At 46.5% G+C, this 21,218-nt stretch overlaps 1 protein-coding gene across 7 annotated transcripts in view; it reads left to right on the forward strand.

Moving 5' to 3' along the window:
- LOC144948503 (regulator of G-protein signaling 8-like) overlaps positions 1 to 20,928 on the forward strand; it is a 164,958-nt gene extending 144,030 nt beyond the window's left edge. For 5 of the 7 annotated variants that reach the window (XM_078878035.1, XM_078878030.1, XM_078878029.1 and 2 more), the window contains 5 exons: positions 4,641 to 4,711; positions 15,083 to 15,181; positions 15,945 to 16,006; positions 18,099 to 18,268; positions 18,968 to 20,928. In XM_078878035.1, the coding sequence (XP_078734161.1) occupies positions 4,641 to 4,711; positions 15,083 to 15,181; positions 15,945 to 16,006; positions 18,099 to 18,268; positions 18,968 to 19,159 (594 nt within the window). In that variant the 3' untranslated portion in view covers positions 19,160 to 20,928. Of the gene's footprint in view, positions 1 to 3,904; positions 3,993 to 4,640; positions 4,712 to 13,771; positions 13,916 to 15,082; positions 15,182 to 15,944; positions 16,007 to 18,098; positions 18,269 to 18,967 lie in introns of those variants that run through there. The other 2 variants (XM_078878033.1, XM_078878034.1) reach the window with 2 other exon arrangements.
- The last annotated feature ends 290 nt before the right edge of the window (positions 20,929 to 21,218 follow it).

A 21,218-nucleotide genomic window follows, 5' to 3' on the forward strand; every position in this document is an offset into this window, starting at 1 on the left:
GTTGTACAGAGTTGATCAAGAGCTCATTCTGACTGGAAGAATCAAGGGGCCTTTGTTATTTAAGATGACTGTCTGTAAAACCTTGGGCCTGTGATATGTTAAGATAAACTGTCATAACATCTTTCATTGGACATTTCTAAATGCTCTTAGCATTGTTATTTTTTACTTGGGAGTTGACAATAGTTGAGTAAAATTAAGGGGAATAAATCCAGACAATGTAAAGTACACATGGAGTCATGATCATTATGCTCAATAATAATATAAACCCGTGCCAGCAAACCAAAAGTTAATTACTTTTTTGCCCCAAGATGAATTATGAGCGGTGCGCTGTGTGATGTTACACAACTGTCGTTTCTTCTAGAACTGAGTCAGACCTCTGACAACAGATCCACCCATTTTGACAGGCAAATTAAGTTAAACTTTTTCTGGGGTGGAGGGGGGAGACAAGAGAGAGCTTCAGATGTACATGTATGAGAAAATTACATCTTAGACAAACACACTGGCGATGTACATTTCCATAGTGGCCTACGTGTCAGGATTGAGTAAATAAAAGTGCTTGCGAGTGCCTAAACAGTGACCCGGGCGGGTCATGATATTGAGTAAATGAGAGATTGCAGGAGCTACCACCCCGTTTATATAATGGTTGGAGAGGGGGGAAGGGGCAAGTGCAGCACACTTTTTATTCATGTGGTAAGGTGAGGCTTAAGAGGGTGAGCCTTTGTTATGGAGAGGTACGGTTTGTGACTCAACGTGGCCTACCTAACAATAGTGTGCAAAGGAGAAACAACTAAACATGGTAAACCTGTAATAGTTGTCTGTCAAATAAGATTGGTCAAATAAGTGTAGTTAAATCTTTTTTGCATGGTTAATCACATCTTTCCAATGATTACTCAGTTTGTAACCATCATCACGGTTGAAATTATGTCTGTGTTTGTATATTTTTATTAATGTTAATGTTTTACCTACGTGACTTTACCGAAAAAACCTAAGAATATGAATCCTTGCAGTCACGAAAGCTTCAAATCTAGAATTCATGATATTGAGCTCGCACAACTGAGATCCTGGGTTTAACTCCACGTTTTAGATGCCCATGATTAAAACCGAGTTCTCATCTGCAGCAAGGGAGGAATAGCAAAACTACACGAACTCTCTCCGGAAATGCTTCTCGTGGCTCGCAGAACCCTGACTCTGGCAGTGAACCCCTGGACGTACTGTAGTGCCCTTGCGCAAGCATAGAATCGCAGCACGTTCAGAATCATATTGATACTGGGGGAGGAATCCGATGAGCCAGAAAGCTCTTTTTCATAGATGTCCAGCAGTGGAGGGTCAGAAAGTTACAACAACAAACAAACAATGCAACAACACAATAGGAGGTAAGCAAATCACACAAAAACAAGTTTTATTTCACCAGATAAAGCCCACTGAGCCATTAGCTTCTTTTTCAGAGGCAACCTGCAGCTAGAATGCTCCACTCAAAAATGCGATGTAGAAAGTAAAAATCCTGATCATTGTCAACTTAGCCCCTTCATTCATCAGAGGTCAATACAACTTTGCACAACGTTGCCATTCAAGGGAACGCTGCAGAATAGACCGGCCGTTCTCGCCGGGCAGCGGTGGCTATGCACGTTGCGTGCAATCCACAGTCTGGAGGCAAGGGTTTGTGGATCACAGAAATGCTGTGAACGCCATTCCCATGGGTATCGAGGAGGTGCCGTACCCTGGCTTGCCAGGAAAAGGCAGGACAGCGAGTGGACTAAACTCCATGTGTTTCCATCTGTACAGGGATAGAGTGTTGCCCCCTTGCATGCGTGGGTTTTCTCCGGGTGCTCTGGTTTCCTCCCACACGTATAACAGACACTCATTAATTGGGCAAAAACACCGTGATATGTAAAAAAAAACTAATGCAGAACCCTCCTGAAATGAAGTTGTTGCTACTTTCCTGGATAAAAAAAAAGTAAATCATTATTGTGATTGAGAGGAGAAAGAAGAGATCATATTTGGAGACGGACACCAGCAGTTGAGCAAATACGTCTCTTGTATCAGCCACAGGTGTAGTCGCGTGTCCTCCGAGAGAATGGTGTCCGTGTCCGTATCACGAATTTGTCGAAATGTTACACGTTCAATTCCCGTGTAAACAGTGTAAAGCCGACACCTGTTTTCTTTTTCAGTTTTTTTAAATCCCACCCCCCCCCCCATGTACAAAATGCACTGTGGTGACATCACAGAGGCCACGGCTGTATTTAGTAGTAGTAGCCGTAAATGTAAAGCGCTAATCGCGACGAGAGGCGCCAGGCTCGTGTGCCGTGCCCTTCGGGGGACAAAGCGTTGCTCTTTGCTCGGGGAGAGATCAGATTTCCCGCGCTCTGGTCACAACGTGGCCCTCAAGTCGGCCGCTGATACTTTTTAAAAAATCCGTAATCGGTCTCGGACGGATGTTTGCCGGGTGTAATGGTCAGCGGGGCTGGACTTGCAAATTTGAGGTCACCGGTTCGATTCCATCTCCCCGGAGCGGCAGTTTGAAACAATGGGCCAATTTCTCAAACCAACTTTGCCTCTGTCCGCCCAGCAGTGTAAATGGGTGCTGCAAATCCGGCGATCGCCAACTGTATGGGTGCACCCATTTTTCTCTGGGTCCTCCGTTTCTTTAGTTCCACTCCACATTTAGAAACACGTGTTCAGGGTATTTGGCCGCTATACATTTCTACGTGATAAGCCACGACTCTGAGATATCGTTTGCGGCAAGGTCGCTTCGGGAAAAAAGAGCTTTATATAGCTCAGTGGGCCTTAAAATAAAAATTGTTTTAGTTTAGTTTACCAACGCATCTGGCCAGCGTGGAAGAGTAGACCAATCTACCCTCTAGAGAGGCTCTCTCTGCGCTTCCAGTGTTCAAGGGCCTGCTCAAGGCGCGGCTCCGGCTGGAGCACGCATACCACACACACGTCGGTGATGTGCGCGTCTTCTTCGAACGCTGGGGAGCCGGAAAAGCCCTCAGTATCAGCGTGGACGGCACCCTCGTGTTTACCTTCTTAAGCGCTCGCTCGTCACCGTTGCGTGCGCGATGACCACTACCACCACCACCACCACGTGACTTTTCTTTCGTGTTGTGTGCGCTGCATTTAGCACCACAGCGCGTGGATTTATAGCGATTACTTGTTTGCTGGTGACTGTGTATTTCATATCGGAATCACCTCCAGTGCTGTTACTGCTGGCGACAATAAAAGTTGTTTAAAAGTCAAAAGTCTAAAGCTCCCTCCTGTGGAGGTCCTTCCGCCAACGACAGAGTGAGCAAGCATTTCCAGGGCTGCACCTTCATGCTTGTCTATACTCTTTTTCCATCACAACCTAAACTCTGGTGGGTCCCACCTCAATCACAAAGTGCAATGCTAACTGTGCGTGGGTGCATCCAAGCGGGAAGTGTGGGTGGGTGATGAATGTTCGCAAAGCACCAAAACGCCCATACTTGCTGAAAGTGGCACATTCCAAAGTCAAGCACATGCCTGCCTTGGAAGGTTAGACGCTTCTATTGTGTGAAGAGGTGGGGCCGTTGAACAGGAGAGCGTTGCAAGCATTTCACACTCCGCCTACCTTTCCCCAGCGTGTCCACGGCTACTGTGAGTTTAGCAGTCGCTTCTGCTCGTGCCACGCACTTTTCTTGCATCCTGTCGCTTTTCCGTCGTGGCCCATGGTGGAACCAAATGTGGGATCGGGCCCCCAGATGGGAACGTGTGGCTCGGGGCTGGCCAATTGGCCGGTTCGGTAACTCCCAACTCCACCCACCGCAGCGAGGGCAGACACAAACAAGTCTTGTTCAAAAACCCATTCATCCGCACCCGCAGGCTAATGACTCGTGCGCCCCATATGCGTGCGGGACGGTTGCATCGTAGCAGCTGCCACCTCGGGAGCAGTTTCCGATTTACGATGCGCGCGAATGCCGAGAGGGGATACGGACAGCGTCTATGAAGAACAAAGGCAGATATTTCAAACGACCCAGGTAATTACAACACGCGGAGGAAACGAGTCCGGTCCGTATATATTTTTTTTAAGTGCGCGGCGCTTATTACGAGGTTCAGCAAAGGGGTCTGTGATGCCCTTTCAAAAACGTGTCGTTCTACTGCGGACGTGCCCCTCCCAGCTGCTGCGGAATTATCACCATTGGGAGCGGCGACGTTAGTTCGTGGCAGCGTCTGCCTTCACAAATGCCTCCGAGAAAAGAAAAAACCATGACACTGTTTTTTTCCCATCTCCCCTGCAAAGGGCATTCCGTTTGCGTGGCTTGTCCGAAAAACGGTGTGCAGGAGATGTTAGGAGCTGCTTAAATTTGGAAGAAAAAAACCTTTCTACTCGTTAACTTTTCTTACGGGGATGGGGGCGGGGTGCGGGTGAGGGTGTTTCCTTTACGTCCGTGCCAGTGTGGCACTTTGAGTGCAACGCGTTGGCGCCTCGTGTCAAGTGGCAGGCGCGAGGTGGAGAATTGCTTCCCGTGAACGGCGCCGAACGCTGAGAGGGGCGCTCTTTCCGTGCGCCGCTTGCGCCCAACAGCGAAGCAGCGGACCCGCTCTTGCCTGCCGCGTGGGCCGCCAGCGATGATTCTCGTTTTATTTTTTTCCCCGTTCGTCATTTCCTTGCTCTCTCTTCACAGGTGTCCCCGCCCGATATGGGCATCGGCGAGACGGACGGCGGCACAAAGAACAAACAGAAGTCCACCAACCTGTAAGTTGCCCCCCACCCACTGATTTGTGTTGTTGTTCTATGACCACATCACCCAAACTCACCTGATCTCAGAAGCTAAGCGCGGGGGTGGGGGGCAAGGGCGGCAGCGTGGGTGGGGGGGGGGTACCTCGTTTGCGCTCGGATGGGTGACCAACCGGGGCTTTCCAGGTGTTGTAGGTGTTGGGGCGCTGTGAGGTAGCTAGGAGGTGTCAGCGGCGAGATGTCGTCAAGATTGAGATGTTATTTGTCTCGCCTGGTATGCAGGAGGCTCGTGAGCTCGATCCCGACCCTGACGGCTGTATATTTTGAGTTTGCGTGTCTCTTGCGTGTGGATTTTTCACAAGTCCTCCAGTTTTTCCGTCCACATTGAGAAATATTGACGAACGGTATTTGGCCGAGAGACATTTCCAACACGTTGTGCTATCATTTGCGACCAGGTCGCTTCTGAAAGAAGAGCTATAGAGCTCAGTGGGCTATACTGGGTAAAATATAAATAGTTCATAACAGTTTATTGATTCAGTCCACAGACAACTCAATATATCGGATATCTGGATTGAATCTGCGTTGTGCTTCTGAGTGTTATGCTCACACACGCGTGCCTACTCTGGTTTCCTTCCACGTTCCCAAAAGTAATTTAATTGCATTGGAAGAAGAAGACGAAGAAAAAAACATCCCCCATTGCAAGACTGTGCTGAAAATAGGAATCTTGAGACCCCAAGAGGCATTTCTGGGTAATTAACAGGCACTGTGCTTGTCCAACAGTGTTGTTTTCATTGCGTAGCGTTCACCACTGTTTTCAGTCGGGGAGTTTACGTCTCACACTAAGCGCTCACATTGCCCGTGAACAGTTCTGACACGTGTTGCTTGCCTCACTTATGAGCTGACTTTATTCCCTCGGGCAAAAAAACTTTGCAATGAATGCCTCGCGTGCGTGTTGTATAGAAACACACGCACGCTTGCACACACACACATATATATAAACACGCGTTGTAGAGCTCAATTATGCTTCGTGTTGTTTGTGTTTCACACGTGTCGAATGTGGCGGCTACGAGTCGCCGCGAGCTCCACGCAACAAGACACGTGCACTTACAGCCCCTTGATCGACCCGTCGCTGCGTGGGTCGTTGGAGTTATTTAATCATACTTTATACCGCGCGGTTCAGTGCGGGTTGGCGAAGGTGGGGAGCATAGGCATAGACGTGTGAGTGCAAAAGAAGTACGGTACATATTCTTTGGGTCTTTCGGTAAAGTCACGTAGATAGCAAAAAATAATAATATCTACGTGACTTTACCGAAAGACCCAGAGAATATGAATTACTGCGGTCACGAAAGCTTTAAGTCAAGATTTAAGTACGGTACAATAATGGATTTTTCTTTACTGCCCTTTGCTGTCCATCACGTTAGCCCCGCATGCAACGCGCTGTGATATGAATTGAAAAACATTGATGCGTGCCCGCGCGATTTATAAATGTATCGTGAGCTACAAGTCGATATTGTTCGATGAATCGGTGCGTCGTTATGCATCTCGTGTGTGGCATGTACTATTTCAGAGATCAGGCGTGCATGATAATTATATGAAATTTTATTTTACATTTAATGTTTTACTTTTACTCACAGTGAGCAGAGCATTCGTTGTTTCACTTCAGTTGTTCTGCAATCACCACCAAGGTATTATCCCTCTGCATCACTGAGAAAGTAGCCATGGTTTATGAAACCTTGTAATTTGATTATTTATTTATAAATCCTCATTTAATCCGGATAGACCCTTAGGCGTCACATCTCGTTTCCAAGACAGTTCTGGCAAGATCAGTCGCACTTAAAATCTACAAAGAATATGAAGCCGACATGACGACAATAAGATTACAATTCACAACCGCGTTTCAACCCACTGCCAGATGACGACCTTCCCGCACCGTGTCAGTCATGGGGGTTGTTTGACCATACTTCACCATGCTGGTCAGTGCACATATCCTTGCACACATATACTACGGGTAGGAACCTCCTGGTTACACCAGCCCACAGGGGATTATTGTGTCCGTCCGTCGTGCAGGGAGGGGCTGGGTGGGGAGGGTGGGGAGGGGCTGGGTGGGGAGGGTGGGGAGGGGCTGGGTGGGGAGGGTGGGGCTGAGTGGGGAGGGTGGGGCTGGGTGGGGAGGGTGGGGAGAGGCTGGGTGGGGAGGGTGGGGAGAGGCTGGGTGGGGAGGGTGGGGCTGGGTGGGGGGGGTGGGGCTGGGTGGGGATAGGGCTGGTCACCCCGTGGTGCCCTTATAAAACTCAACGTTTAACCTACTCACGCCGGCTTGTGCCCGCCCTCACAGTCGGGCATATTTGCGTAATACACCACGCCGCCGTTGACCCTGGCCATTGACCGAGCAACCCAACGTTCCTACCAGCTCCCTCCGCAGGAATGTGTTTAATGAAGTTCCGTGACCGATCACGCAGAACGTAATTGGAAGGCCATCCCAGTTTGAGGTTAACTCAACACCTCGTTGGTTTCACGCGCAGCCCTGCCGCCGCTCTTTGGAAACTCAAAAGTGGTTTATTGAGTTGACCCACATGGCTGGGATGGTAGGCGAGGGCCGTCTCCTATCAGTGGATTGCCAAAGGAGCGTCAATTTTGAATCAGCACGGAACATTTCCCACGAGGGCGGTTGAGTGGCACTCGCAAAGTGTCTCGGTGAAAGAGTTGCCCTGTTGTTGTGAATGTGAAATGCAATCTGCACATCACGCAACCGACCACTGTCCCTGGTACGCCTATACAGTAGTTATGAATGCTACGGATGTGTGTTGAACTTCTTTCGCACCGTACGTTGCCAACTGTGCTAATCGGAGGTGCGGGGAAGTACAACAAACTTAACACAAAAATAAAGTTCTAAGAAAAATGAGTTTTCAATCCAGAATTGAAAGTGCCATAGCTCCCTCATGGCAGCTGTTGAAAACAGCAGCAATGGAAATGAAACACACGTCACGGCCGGATTTGTCTCACGATGACAACGCTCCTGGGGGGGCGGTTGCACAACCAGGGCGTTGTGAAATCAAGAGGGGCGACACCAAGAGCTCCGATTCAATATGCAAGGGCACCACTTGAATACCATTGCTCATGTTTCGCTTGTTTACCTTGGAAAGCCTCACGGAATCTCCAGCCTGCTTTACAGGAGGGTCCCGCCAAGTTTTTGTTTGCAGTCGGGGGGCAAAGTTGCTCCCGTGCATAATCCCAATTAAGTAATTTACGCCGTACGTAGCCAACCGTGCTAATCTAAGGTACGGGGGAAGGACAACACACTCAACATTAAAAAGCAGTTCTCTTTTAAAACTAGATTTAAAAATGAATAGCTCAAAGTGGCCTCCTAATATCGGAAGTAAGAGAGCGTTCCAGACGGGCGCAGAAGCGCATCTGAAAGCGCCGCGCGATGCGGCGACCGTCTTTGTTCGATGGCCAGCAGCCAAAAGCCGCTTCTGCGAGGATGACCGGAGTTCGCGTGATGGTTTGTGCTCTTGACGAGATCAGCGAGGTTATTGGTGGTTCATTTGCGGCGAGCACTTAGTGTCAAATGCGGCTCAGCAAGCGTGTGGACCTACACGGTGGGATCTTGCAGTGCCCTTCATGAAACGTGCCAACGAATTGCACTCTCCTGTATATTCTGGAACTCCCGATGGCATTGAATGTATGACTCAAACGAAGCATCGCCCAACGGTAGCGCGTCCGCCGTTTCTTGGAGAGCTTCGTGGTTCGGATTCCAGCAGTGTGCCCTAGTTAACACTGCGAGTGTACTCACCGTGACATTGCCACCGTGTACGTGGCAGTGAGCGCAATTCGAAAGAGGGTAGGCCATTGAGTGCTGCTTTCATGCTCCAAATTTGGCAAGTTAGAAAAATTAATCGGGAAAGACACGGCGAGCATTTGCTCCCTCTACTGTTGAAAACTTAACATTACCCTCGTAAAAAAAACGCCTTGAGACCCATTGAGTCTTTCCTGGGTAAAAAAAAGTGTAAATAAGTAGTAATAAAACAACTCCGCATAAAGTTATATCATGTTAATACTAATAGGATTTTTCCCCTTTTTTCTGACAACAAAACTGACACCTTTTTCAAGGAATCATGTTTACATTAACCACAATACTTGCAGTCAAATGCAAACAAAAAACAATACTCTGATAATGTATGCATTGTCCTTGAAACTGATTGGTCCACACCAGAGACAGCTTTCTTTAGAGTTTCAAGGACAATGCATAAATTATCAGAGTATTGTTTTTTGTTTTCATTTGACTGCAAGTATTGTGGTTAATGTAAACATGATTCCTTGCTAAAGGTGTCAGTTTTGTTGCCAGAAAAAAGGGGAAAAACCCTATTAGTATATTTTGGTACTGGCAAAGGAGGTCCCATGATGATATTATATCATGTTGTCAGTTCCTCTTCAAATGTCATCGGGAGACGGTGTCTCAATTGATGCTTTCCTCTGGGTGGTGGGGGGTTGTGGTAAACACTGACCTTCTCAGGGAAGAGAGGCGACTGTCATGGGGAAGTCGGAGCCGTGGCCACCCACCCACACGCGCGCGCGCGCGCACTAATTACGCACCATTAGCTCATCGGATGAGCCGAGGTGGAGAGAACAGGATGTGGTGGAGCCGACATTGTCATTTGTTGACGTGGCCCACGAGAGAACAGAGCACATGTTGTGCCAGGCCCAGACTGCCTGCATTGTACGAGCCCCTTCGTGTCTACAGTCCATTGACACTGCTCAGTCCCGTGCGCATTCCACACAGTTAGTCCCCGGCTTCGTGCAAGGGTTATTATAGTTACACTATTTATAGACTTGCAGGGATTTTTTATTTTATTTTACGATACGATTGATTTGGCCATCGCATGAAGAGCGTCTGGGTATGGATAGCGCTTGTATAAGCGACCAGCATGAGTAAAACAGTGTGCTCTAGGCTTGCTGTGGGGTTACTTTGCGGGCAACAGATGGCAATGCAGCAAAATCTGCTGTTGTACTGTATTCTGCTCCCACGTCTATGTCCCCCCCCACCTCATCCCCCGCTATCCCTCCCCACCTTCGCCAACCAGCACTCGCCAGCACGACGAAGTCTGGTCAGATGACCCCCAGGGCCGGCCCGAGGCATAAGCGAACTAAGCGGCTGCTTGGGGCCCCCTGGCCACCAGGGGGCCCCCGAATCGTTTTTTTTTACAATTAAATAACTTAAACAAGTGATATAAATGAATTAATGAATGAATGAATAAATGATGGTGGGAGGGGGGCCCCCAAATCAAATTCTGCTTAGGGCCCCCAAGAGGCTCGGGCCGGCACTGATGACCCCGATGACCCATATGATGTGGGTGAGGGCCTCATCCAGTAGTGGATGGACAAGCGGGTTCGTGCTGTGTTTGGGAGTGAGTACTTATCTTATATTTCTATAGCACCTTTATCCAGGGCGCTTTACAAGGGTGTTGAGTGGTACAATGAGGGTAGCTTAAAGTGATACGGTGAATAGGGATGGGGTTATGAGATTAGCGGGTACGGGAATTACGGGGGGTGCCTAGGGATGGAGGGAAGGATGGGCCCAGGTGGAAGACGTGGGGGGTCTTGAGCGAGGAGCGGAAACTCGACAGGGAGAGAGGGGTGCTTCATGCGGAGGGGAAGTTTGTTCCAGTGCAAGGGGGGCGAGTAGGAAAACGGAGACGGTGATTGTGCACAAGCGTGAGGGGGGTGAGGAGTTGTAGAGATTGAGAGCGGAGCGGGCGGAAGGGGACATGAAACGAGACGAAGAGGGTAGCGAGTTAATGGTGGGGCAAGGCCGTGAAGAGATGTTATATACTAGCGGAAGTGACTGAAACGCGGTGGAACTGCTTTTAAGCGATTGGGCGTTTGACGTGCACCCGTTTTAGCACATTTGTTTAAAAAATGCAAAACATTTAAACTCAAAAACCATCGTGAAGCTGAGTGTCAACAATAACGACCTCTTTTGCACTGAACATTGTTTATTTCCACAACACTTTCGAACGTAACGATGTGTACTTTATTCTAATACACAACGTTCAAATGTCATCGTCAATTTGAATAAAACGGCGTTTGAGACTGGCGCGCGACTCAAGATGCCAGTGTTTGTTTCTTCACAAAGCGAGGACACCGCTCCACTGTGCCACGCATGGTTCATCACGTTGGCCGACGTCTCGTGCCACATCGCTTCAGGAATCCTGAAGAACCGTTTGGTTCCTGAAGAGCGGTTTGGTTCATACTCTTAGGTTTTTTTTTCGGTAAAGTCACGTAGGTAAAAACGAATAAAAATAGTAATCAATGAAAATAAATCAATTAAATCACGACGTTTCGGAGCCAACACAAGCCTCCGTCTTCAGGTGGGACCGTCACAGCTAAATTTACTGTATCAAGTGAGGAGAAATCCATGAGACAAGATCTTAACTACAAGTTAAGTGGAGGGGGGAGGGGCTTATCTAAATGTGGTAGTCAGGGACTGTTCCTTGCAGTCACGAAAGCTTCACATCTAGAACGGTTTGGTTCTTTAAGAAGCTTCCGGCACGTGCAGGGGAACGTCATACCACGTGCCGAATAGCACGTGGTACAGCCCGAAAACACACCACACTGCTTGCATTAACTATTCAAGTGAGAGATGAAAAAATAAGAATAGGTTTTACCCTTTCTGGCAATAAAACAGGAGGTGTTAAGATGTTCAAACACCAAATAGAAACTTTTGCAAGGAATCATGTCTGCATTAACCACACGTACTTGTGGCGAACATCCACACAAACAACGCTCTGATAACACTGGTCAACACCCTTTTTCTGGCATAAGGTATTCCAACGGTTTTAAGGTAATTTTGGGGTGCTGATTCCAAATGTGGCATCAGTTTTTGTCTATCACATCAGGTTTTTGAGATATAAATATTGCATTTTCAATCAAAACTGCAGAAGAAAAATATTAAATAAATGTGGATATCTACATAAAATGATATTATAAACACACTATCCTAAAAATACAGCACCATATTTTAACACTAAAGCAGTCACTGACTCGCAACAACTTGCAATCATAAGTGACAGAGTTAATTTCGGGTAAAATCAAAGAAAATGGGGTATGCCGATAGCATAAAAATGAGATGTGATAGGGCAAATCTGAGATCAGATTTGGAATCAGCACCCTGAAATTAGTCTAAAACAGCTGCAAAAGTCCAGGCCAGAAAAAAAAAAATTTGTTGACCAGTGTAATATATATTGTTTTTTAAACAGATCGGTCCACACCAGAGACAGCCTTCTTTAGGGCCTAGTCTCACGGGTGTCAAACCGGAGAATGCCAAAGGCGAACAGCCATGTGACCATAGTGTTCGTGAAACATGCACACTCCCAGTCCGATACACCATAATACATTCATCGCAGTCGAAAGAATTGTCGGCTGCCTATGCATTTGGGATACACGTGACACCGAGGAAATATATACTTATTAGCATCCTGACGTGATGTCAAACATCAGAATGAAATGTACTAGGGCGCAGACTTAACACATGGAGACTATATCATGAAGGGTCAAGGTGGGAGTAGATGGTTCATGATATATTACGTATGGATCTTACCACCAGTATGTTATTATTGCCCTGTCAATCCACGTAGAAAAGTGCTTATGCAAAATGTTTCAGCTGTGGATGTAGCATCGATGTGCTTAGGAGATGTCTTATTTTTTTTAACAATCGCCGCTGAAGGACATCGCCGGGAAATGAATATTTATCAGTTTGCAGAGTTACATCGGTAGCGCAAAGGTAGTGTCCCCATGGTGGAAATGGGAAGTAGTGGTCATGGAAAAAAGTCTACGGTTACCTTTCCATAAATTGGTAGACATGTAATGATGCCTAACTTTTAATGGGAATATAACAATTTAAACAAGATGCACGACCATGGAAGGATACAAATAGTATCTTATTTCAATCCAAATTCGTCGTTTTACAGTTGTTATATTTCATGAACAAAAATACTCTCAATATAAAGAGGCAAGTAACACAAAATATGAAAAGAAAACCAACGAGCAGAGAACACACAACTTAATTGGACATTTGTGAACAAGAGCTTTATAGCTAATCGGATTCCTCCAGTACAAGTACAAATACGTATTCTGATCATTATTAATGGGCGGCAGTGATAAATCAGTTGGCAGGTTGTGTGTGGTGGGTAAAGTGTGGGCACTTCCACCTCTTCCAAGACGTCTGGCCAGCATGAAAGAGTAGGCCAAAACACCATCTAGAGGGGGGCCTCTTTAGAACCCTCTCTAGCGGTGGCTCTTCTCAGAATCAGCATCCTTATTTATTCTGGAGAAAACCAATGCGCTATGAAGCTTTTTTTCGATTTAAAGCTTTCGTGACTGCAGGGATTCATCTTCTTGGTTCTTTCGGTAAAGTCACGTAGAAGGGAAATAATAAAATAATAAAAATAAAAGATAATAAAATAATTCTCACGACGTTTCGGCCACAACGCAAGCAGCCGTCCTCAGACGCTGTCTCCCCGACAGACCTGGTCTTCACCTGAGGACGGCTGCTTGCGTTGTGGCCGAAACGTCGTGAGAATTATTTTATTATTTCCATTCTACGTGACTTTACCGAAAGAACCAAGAAGATGAGCTATGAAGCTCTTTCACAGATGTCCAGTGGTAGCTCCAAAGAGGCGAGCAAGTGGCGTGGAGCGAGTCAACATCGCCCATTGCTCAACCGTCACCATTCACCACCCCGAGTTTCAACTTTTTTTTGTTTAGCGAACAGCAGCAATTGAATGTCCCGGCAGCAAAATGCACTCGCACCTAGCAGGTGGCGCTCGTGTTCAAGTCTGCGTTGCTCCGGCTCTGGTTGTGCGGTTTATTTTAGGTTGTGGCGGTGGGAGGGGGTGCGAAAGGCATCCACAGTGCAGTCAGTGGGTGTGCTGTGTGGCTTAATCCTCCCAATGCAATAAACCATCCCCCGCCCTCCCACCTCACCACTCATTCCCACCAATAGGAAACACATCGGTTCTTTTTCCAGCCCCACGCTCCACCCACTGTGGCTTGTTTAAGTGTGGCGCAAGTCGGTGCGCTCCCGTCAGATTCTAGCAAACGCGCGCGTGTTGGCGGCTGACTTGTCGTGTCTCTCTAGCCTAGTAGCGTGCCGACTACCGCACCGGCCACATTTGTCAACATGCTCGATACAATCAGCAATTTGCAGGGCAGCTACCTGGAGAGGTACGGATCGTTATGATTTTACTTTTATGGTATCGTTTTTTGTGAAATTCGCAAATGTATGTTGTTGTTGTTGCGGCGTTTGGAAGCGAGTTGTTTGGCATGTTCGGTGCCTCTTTTGCGTCCGTGCGTGATGTTACGGACGCATGTGTGTGAATTGTCTTGACTTGTGTTAAAACGTATCGGTGGATTTGTCTTGAATTTCCTGTCGACGCTGTCTTGTTAACAATTCATTATGCCATGCCCTGATGTGCTCGGAGACATCAGAAAATTGGCATTTACAAATCAATGCGATGACTATCATTCGACATTACTCTGATAAAGGTGTTTTTTTTTTTACGAGAGCTGAATTTCATAGAAGATGGCACATTTGTTCAGTAGTCTCGGTCTGAATGCCTCGTTGTGTTTTTTAAATAGATCAGAGGAGGCGAGACAGGGAACAAACAGATCCAGTCTTAGCACAGTGATACGGTCCCATGACAAAGTGTCAGAACGGTGACACGTGGACACGTGGCGGTGCACGAGCTATTTTCTGACCACCATCCATGCTCGCGAACATGGTCATCGTAAAGGGCATTTCCCCCTTTTGGAGTTCTGTATATATTTAATCTTGTAAAATAGAATCATTTGATTTACATATCAAATGCCATAACAATGTACGGCAATATGATTTGGTGTCTTGGGGAATTATGTGAGGTTCAATACGCGTAATTGTACGTAATTCAGCTGGGTGGCAGCGTGGTAGGGCCCTTGACTCACGTGACCCGGTCACAAGATTGCAAGTTCACATTTTTAATGGGGGTTGACTTCAGCCCACCATCCCTCTGGGGTCAATAAAATTACTACCACGATTGTGGAATTTCAAATGGTGGCTGTCATACAGATAGACTGATCCCTACCGTAGGAATGTGGAGTTTACACCATTGCCTCCGAATATTTCAGAGATTAAAAACGACTCACACTCGTTGGATTAAAGAGACCTTTTGTCGAACATCATTTTACGGAACGAAGAGTATGTTATCACAGTGCTACTTTGCAACGTATCGCCATGTGCTGGACAAACGTGTGCACGCATGGAGTTTTGACGGCTCTGTTGATGCTCAGCGATGTGGGGAGCTGTGTTCGAGTGCCACGGCGTGGGTGATCATGACGCACGTTCTGCCGTCACAGGGCCAAGGGCATGAAGAGTCGACTTGGGTTTCTGCGGCGAAAACCCGACCCTTCGGACTTCCCCGCGGCCAGTGGTCCCGCGCTGGGAAAACACTCTCGGTAAGAGTTGTGGACACAGGCAGACCTCGTTGTTCACGAACTTGCTGTCGGAGATTTTCGGGCTATCCGCGAATCGCACGTGGAACTCGTACGTGACTGCATCGAGAGGGATAGAGAGATGGAAAGAAAATGATGAGAGAGAAAGTTACGTGAGAAAGTGTTGAGATAAAGTGATAAGAGAGAAAACTTGTTTACGTATTTGTTTAAGGGAATTCATTAAAAATATAGGGTTTTTTTCGTAGGCCAATATCATTATGCGCAAAATGTGCTATCAACGAGCATTTCCAGAATGTATTCCTCATGAAATAACGAGGGAATACTACGCTTGTTTTTGACAGAACAGATTAACCCTCGCACGGCATGACGGCATGAAGCTTACGATTTGGTCCTAGTCTGGTGGGATAAGCAATGCAGTGTGGCTCAGTTGTTGTTGTTGTTGTTGCTGCTGGTGGTGTTTCATATTGTCATATTGGACCATTACATGCAACTACATTGATTTTTAAAGCATCTGGTTATATAAATATTTGCTATTATAAATGTTTATTTAGCTGGCCTGAAATGTTTAATTCCGTTTTAGTTCATTGTTCGTACATATTTTCACTCGTATATATCCAGGAACATTTGGCGGGATTGAAAGTTGAAATCGTAATGCTAATATTTGGTTATTCCTATGGAGTCAGAATTGATTCGTTCCACCAGTGTAATACCTAACTTGTTGGTGCATTCTTGACATTCATGCTTGTGTTGTTTTTTTATTGGGCAGGCCAAGCTGTGAAGATGCCATGAAATGGTCTGAATCATTCGAAAAACTTCTGGCTCATAAATGTAAGGCCCTGCCAAAGTACACACATTCGCGCATTGCAAATACGCAAGCACACAAAGGCACCTTCTTCTGGGCAGCGTTTATTATAAATCACTTACTCATTTAAATTTGTGCTCCCCCCTTTTCAAACTGTGGTCCCTCTTGTCTGCCCCTGCAGCCTCACGATACAATGCAAAGCTTTTTAAAAGTTTAAAAGAAGGCCATTATTAAATGCACATGGCACAACAATGAGCACATGTTATGATAATTAAACTTAATAACTTTTTAAGTGTAGATACTAATGCTTTTGGGCTCATCATAAATACGTAAAGAAAAAAATCAATAACTTCACCCTTTTGCATTTGCTCTCGCATTTGACCAGCCTGGGATGATACCATTTCCATAAAGCATGTGCACATTTACACCATTGGAACCTCATTTGCCAGTAAATAATTTGATAATTTGGTTTTTACTGGCAAATAAGGTTCCAATGGTGTAAATGCTTACCCCGAGCTCTCATACTCTGATTGTGCATTGTCTTTGAGGTGTGTGCCTTTTGGCGTCATCTGGTCCAACCCATGTGAGACTAGGCTTTGAGGAAAGCTATCTCGGGTGTGGACCAATCAACTTCAAGGACAGTGCACATTATCAGAGTTATATTTTTTGTTCGCATTATGACTGCAGGTATTGTGGTCTATGCAAACATGACTCCTTGTAAAAAAGGTGTCTGTTTTGTTGCCAGATAGAAGGGTAAAAAAACAATTATCAATTATCATGTGCACATTATTAATGCAATCCATACGTTCGCACTTGGCATACCAGCGGCAGGATCAATGGTTGGGCCATTCCTGAGCAATTGTCCTCCCATCTTCGTGGCCCAGGGCCTGGGTCCCCTCCAGCCCTTGGGCCCTCCCTGGTGCATTTGCACCGCCTGCACACTCGATCGCTACGCCTCTGCGGGCCACGGCGTAACCATTGCAGATCTTTCACGAACGCCACCGACTCTCGCCGCGTTGCGTTGTAAACATCCTCCTGAGAAGCGGCGACACTGCGCGCCCTGGTTCCTACAGCCATTTGAAACACACCGCTCGCTGAACACCAGACACAAACCACATCACCGATGGGGATTTTAGCGGACGATCCCGTCTGCACGTGCTCAGACGTGCAGACGCTCGCCTTGCACCACTTTCCTGTCTGCGCTAGACCGCCCCAGACGCAGAACTTCTGCGCTCGTCATTGCCGGATGTCTGATGAGGGCAGCTGCCGTTTGTGGCCGAGCTCTGCGTTGCGCACTCACGGAAGCCACGTTTTCTCCGGCGATTGGCCAACAAACGACAGCGGCCACAGCGAGGGCTTTTGCCATTAGGGGCATCCCCTGAAACTCTGACTCACTTTGAACTTGCACAGTAGGCACTTGTGTGTACATGGCGGTCATTAGTGTGCGCGCAAGAATTTCCTGTAGTGGCTGGCAAGATGAGAGTGGTTACCAGTAATGAGACTGTTACTTTAATTAGGTATGACGTACATCGGAAGGCTCTGCCAATTATTACGGGGCCGCTAAACGTTGTGTTTGTTGCATCTGTAATTTGTGACTCCCGTACTTTGCCATTTTTAACTGGAGTGCTAACTTCCACAGATTACTAATCGTGCATGAAGCCACGTTAAACATTGGAAGTGGCGTACAAGTACAAACAAAAGGGATTTTAGCCCAGTAATATATTGTGACAGGGCAGTGTTAATGCTAATGATGGGGAATTGGCTTTGCCTGTGCATTTAGCCTTGGGTCAGTTTACCAAAAGATGCGCATTATAATAATATTGACATTTTACCTTTGCAGAGCAGTTAATTCCTCATTCAAAATGCGTCCCTTATTGTAGCTATGCGTTATCCACACATCTGGTGGCGACATAATAATTGGTAGAGCGTGGCGATAATTGCTCAAATCATAAAAAAAAATATCCATTAGTTAAACAAAAGAAATACATATGAATGCTATCTCTGGACTCTTGAGGTGGTACAATGGAAGCCCGAACAGTTATGGGATTTGTTTAATGTTGAAACGCGGTTTTCAATAATAATGCTTCCTGCTCTCGTCGCGCGTGTGCCCCCTCGCAGACGGCCTCGCAGCTTTCCGTGCCTTCCTCAAGACGGAGTTCAGCGAGGAGAACATCGACTTCTGGCTCGCGTGCGAAGACTTCAAACGGAGCGCGCGCTCAACCTCGAAGCTCGTCTCCAAGTCGAAAAAGATCTCGGAAGAGTTCATCGCGATCCAGTCTCCCAAAGAGGTGAGCGACCTCGTGCCACACCGGTGCCCGGGAGCCAAATCCCAAGCAGTCAATGCTGCAAAATCCATTGTTGTGCCGTACTTCTATGCCCCACATCCGTGGTGCTCCATGTCTTCACCACCCCACGCTGACCTGCGTGGAGAAGTATGGTCAAATAAATACCATCCAGCAATGGATTCTTCTAAAATCGCTGCACTTGTGTTTGTTGTGCTATGTTGAGTAATGTTGTTTTTAAAGGAAATACTATCAACGGTTTAATTGAACGCAGGTTTTGAGATACATTCATATTTCGTTTTGCCATCTAAATGCGTTTGAATAACATTTTCGTGGCATGTGATTGTGTAATGGGATATTTTAGCTTGGTCAACACCCCCATTATATAAAGCCATCATAGCTCACATCTCAGTGCCTTGTTGTTTAGCGTTTCCTCATGGTTGACCACATTAAAAAATATATTTTAAACAAAATTTTGTTTTTCTATTCATAATCTTCATTCATCCAAATGTTATTATGCAGATCTTTCATTGCAGATAAATAATAATACTTTTTTAAACAATTCGCGCGTTATGAAAATCCAGAAAACAATTGGCTTTGCGAGGGGAATTCATGTTTTGATACTCTTGTGAGATACCGTTCTGCAATTGCTGCGTCACCTTGACGTTCGGTTGACATTCTGTTCAATGCTCTTGCCCATCGCAGGTGAACCTCGACTCAAGCACACGGGAAGTGACGATGGCCAACCTTCAGAAGCCGACCGTGACATCATTAGACTTGGCTCAGAAGCGAATCTATGGGCTGATGGAGCGAGACTCATACCCACGGTTCCTGCGCTCCGACCTCTACCATGACCTTACAAATGTCAAAAAGCCCATGGGAGCAATTGCGGACTGAACAGTTTTGGGCAAATCGATTTTTTTTTTCTTCTGAATTTTGCTGCTGCACTGCACTGGACTTGTAAAAACTCTTTGTCACCGATTTTTTTTTAGATCTAAAAAAAAAGATGATCTCTCACATTCAGTCGCCCAGTTGATGTAGAATGAGAGAACGAGCCCTGGATGGCCAACGTCGATAATACGGCTCGAATGTGACGGCTACAAGGATCATTCTGTGAATGTGAACATTATTTAAGCCAACGGGAAGAGGACGAAGAAGATGAAAGACGACGCTAAACCACGGCGGAGTCGTGTGCCCAATAATCTGCAAGGCCACACCACTCGCCGTCTACCAAAGGAGGGGCACGGTCGGAAGAAGCATCGGAGCGCAGATCGGGGCCACTTTCTCCACGGGCAACAGAATCATGCCTTTCTTTGGAGGATTGCTCGATTTCAAGGAGAGGAGAGGATGCCAAAAATAACCACTATGCGAGTCGCGAGTTCGGCTGGGCTCAAGCGTCTGAATCAACACGTAGACGCAACAGTGCCGTGGACGGGGACGGCGCTTGTGTATCTGATGTTGACACAATGGGGCACTTTATAGGTTGGAAAGGGTGCGTGGGCGTTTTGGGCGTTTTTATTTTAGTTGTTGGGGTTTTTTTTTTTTGCCAATAATTCGCACATCAGGGTCTTTGGGGCTAAGATGCTTGATTGGGACAGGCCGAGTTTGTGAACTATCAGGAATTTCAATCGTTTCACGAACCGCCCAGATTTAATCACCCGATCTTCATTCTCGCGTGTACAAGGCCCATTCGCGTCATACTGCGTTAACTGCAACCCACACAGCTAGATGTGTGCATGTATATTTACAGTCTGTAACTGCTTTCCGCGTATGATATAGCGCATACTCATGTTCGAACGAGTGTTGGGTGGTACTTTCCTTTTCCTCAAGCAGCTCTGCAAATTCCATATCCCTATGGCAGGAAGCAGCCTTTCCATAGTGCAAACAATGTTGACTTCCCTCCAATTGGTACTCGTTTTATTCACCCTGAAAGAATGATGAGCATCGCTGACCCTGGATAGGCTTTGAACTCAGGTTCTCGTAATTGAGAGCCCTGCTGCTCTTATCTGTGCTATGTCCTGGATGTGTATATGTATCTGACTGGAGGTGCGTGTCTATATATGCATTATTCATCCCGCCTATTCACCTTGATCGTCGACACATAATTACAGTGACATAAAATGTGCTGTGATTGAGAAACTTCACAAACATAGGAATGCAAAAGCAAACCTGGACAGTCTAATGGGGAATCCTGTATGTGCATATATACGGTATATATATAAAACGCAGAAGCCAGCATCACTTGTAAATAAACCTTTCACATCCGATGTGCAATATGTGTAATGATGCACTATAACCTGCTGATGAGTGAACACTTGCTCACACTCTGGCTTAATTGTACAACAATTAGCGCATGTGTACGGACACTCCTATGGTTTCTGAGTTGTTGTTTTTTTTATCATTTTATATTAAACTGCCCTGGTTGGCTTTATGTCGTCGCAGTCTCATGATTGTACATATCGTTCTCTTGTACTAGCCTGGAAAACTGTGGATGTACATTTTCTGAAGATGTATATATTTATGTGTTGCCTTTCCTTGACTTTTATTTTGTTGTACACACACTCGACCTGCTGCGTTTGACCTCCGTGTTTTTGTGACACTCGAACCCCCTTCCCCCCCCCCCCCTCTTTTTTTAAAAATATGAATAAAAGTAATCAAAACACGTACATGTACGCCTGTGTCGCGATTGGAAGACCTTGATGTGTGTGTGTGGAGGGGAATTGTTAAGATAAACCAGCGGTTCTTCACCTTTGCACCCAATGTTATCCTCGATCGTAAAAAAAAATGTGTAATGTTAATAAACGCATAGGGTTTGATGAAACAAAGTAGCTGTACCTTGAAAAAATAAAATCTGGCCACGTCTCGCACCCCCAGAAAGGGCATCTCGCATGCCCCAGGGGGTGCAGCATTCACCCGGGTTAGGAAGAACCACTGAGACAGACGGAGGCATAGGACA

Source organism: Lampetra fluviatilis, chromosome 49 (genome assembly GCF_964198595.1).
Source record: "Lampetra fluviatilis chromosome 49, kcLamFluv1.1, whole genome shotgun sequence".
NCBI lineage: Eukaryota > Metazoa > Chordata > Hyperoartia > Petromyzontiformes > Petromyzontidae > Lampetra > Lampetra fluviatilis.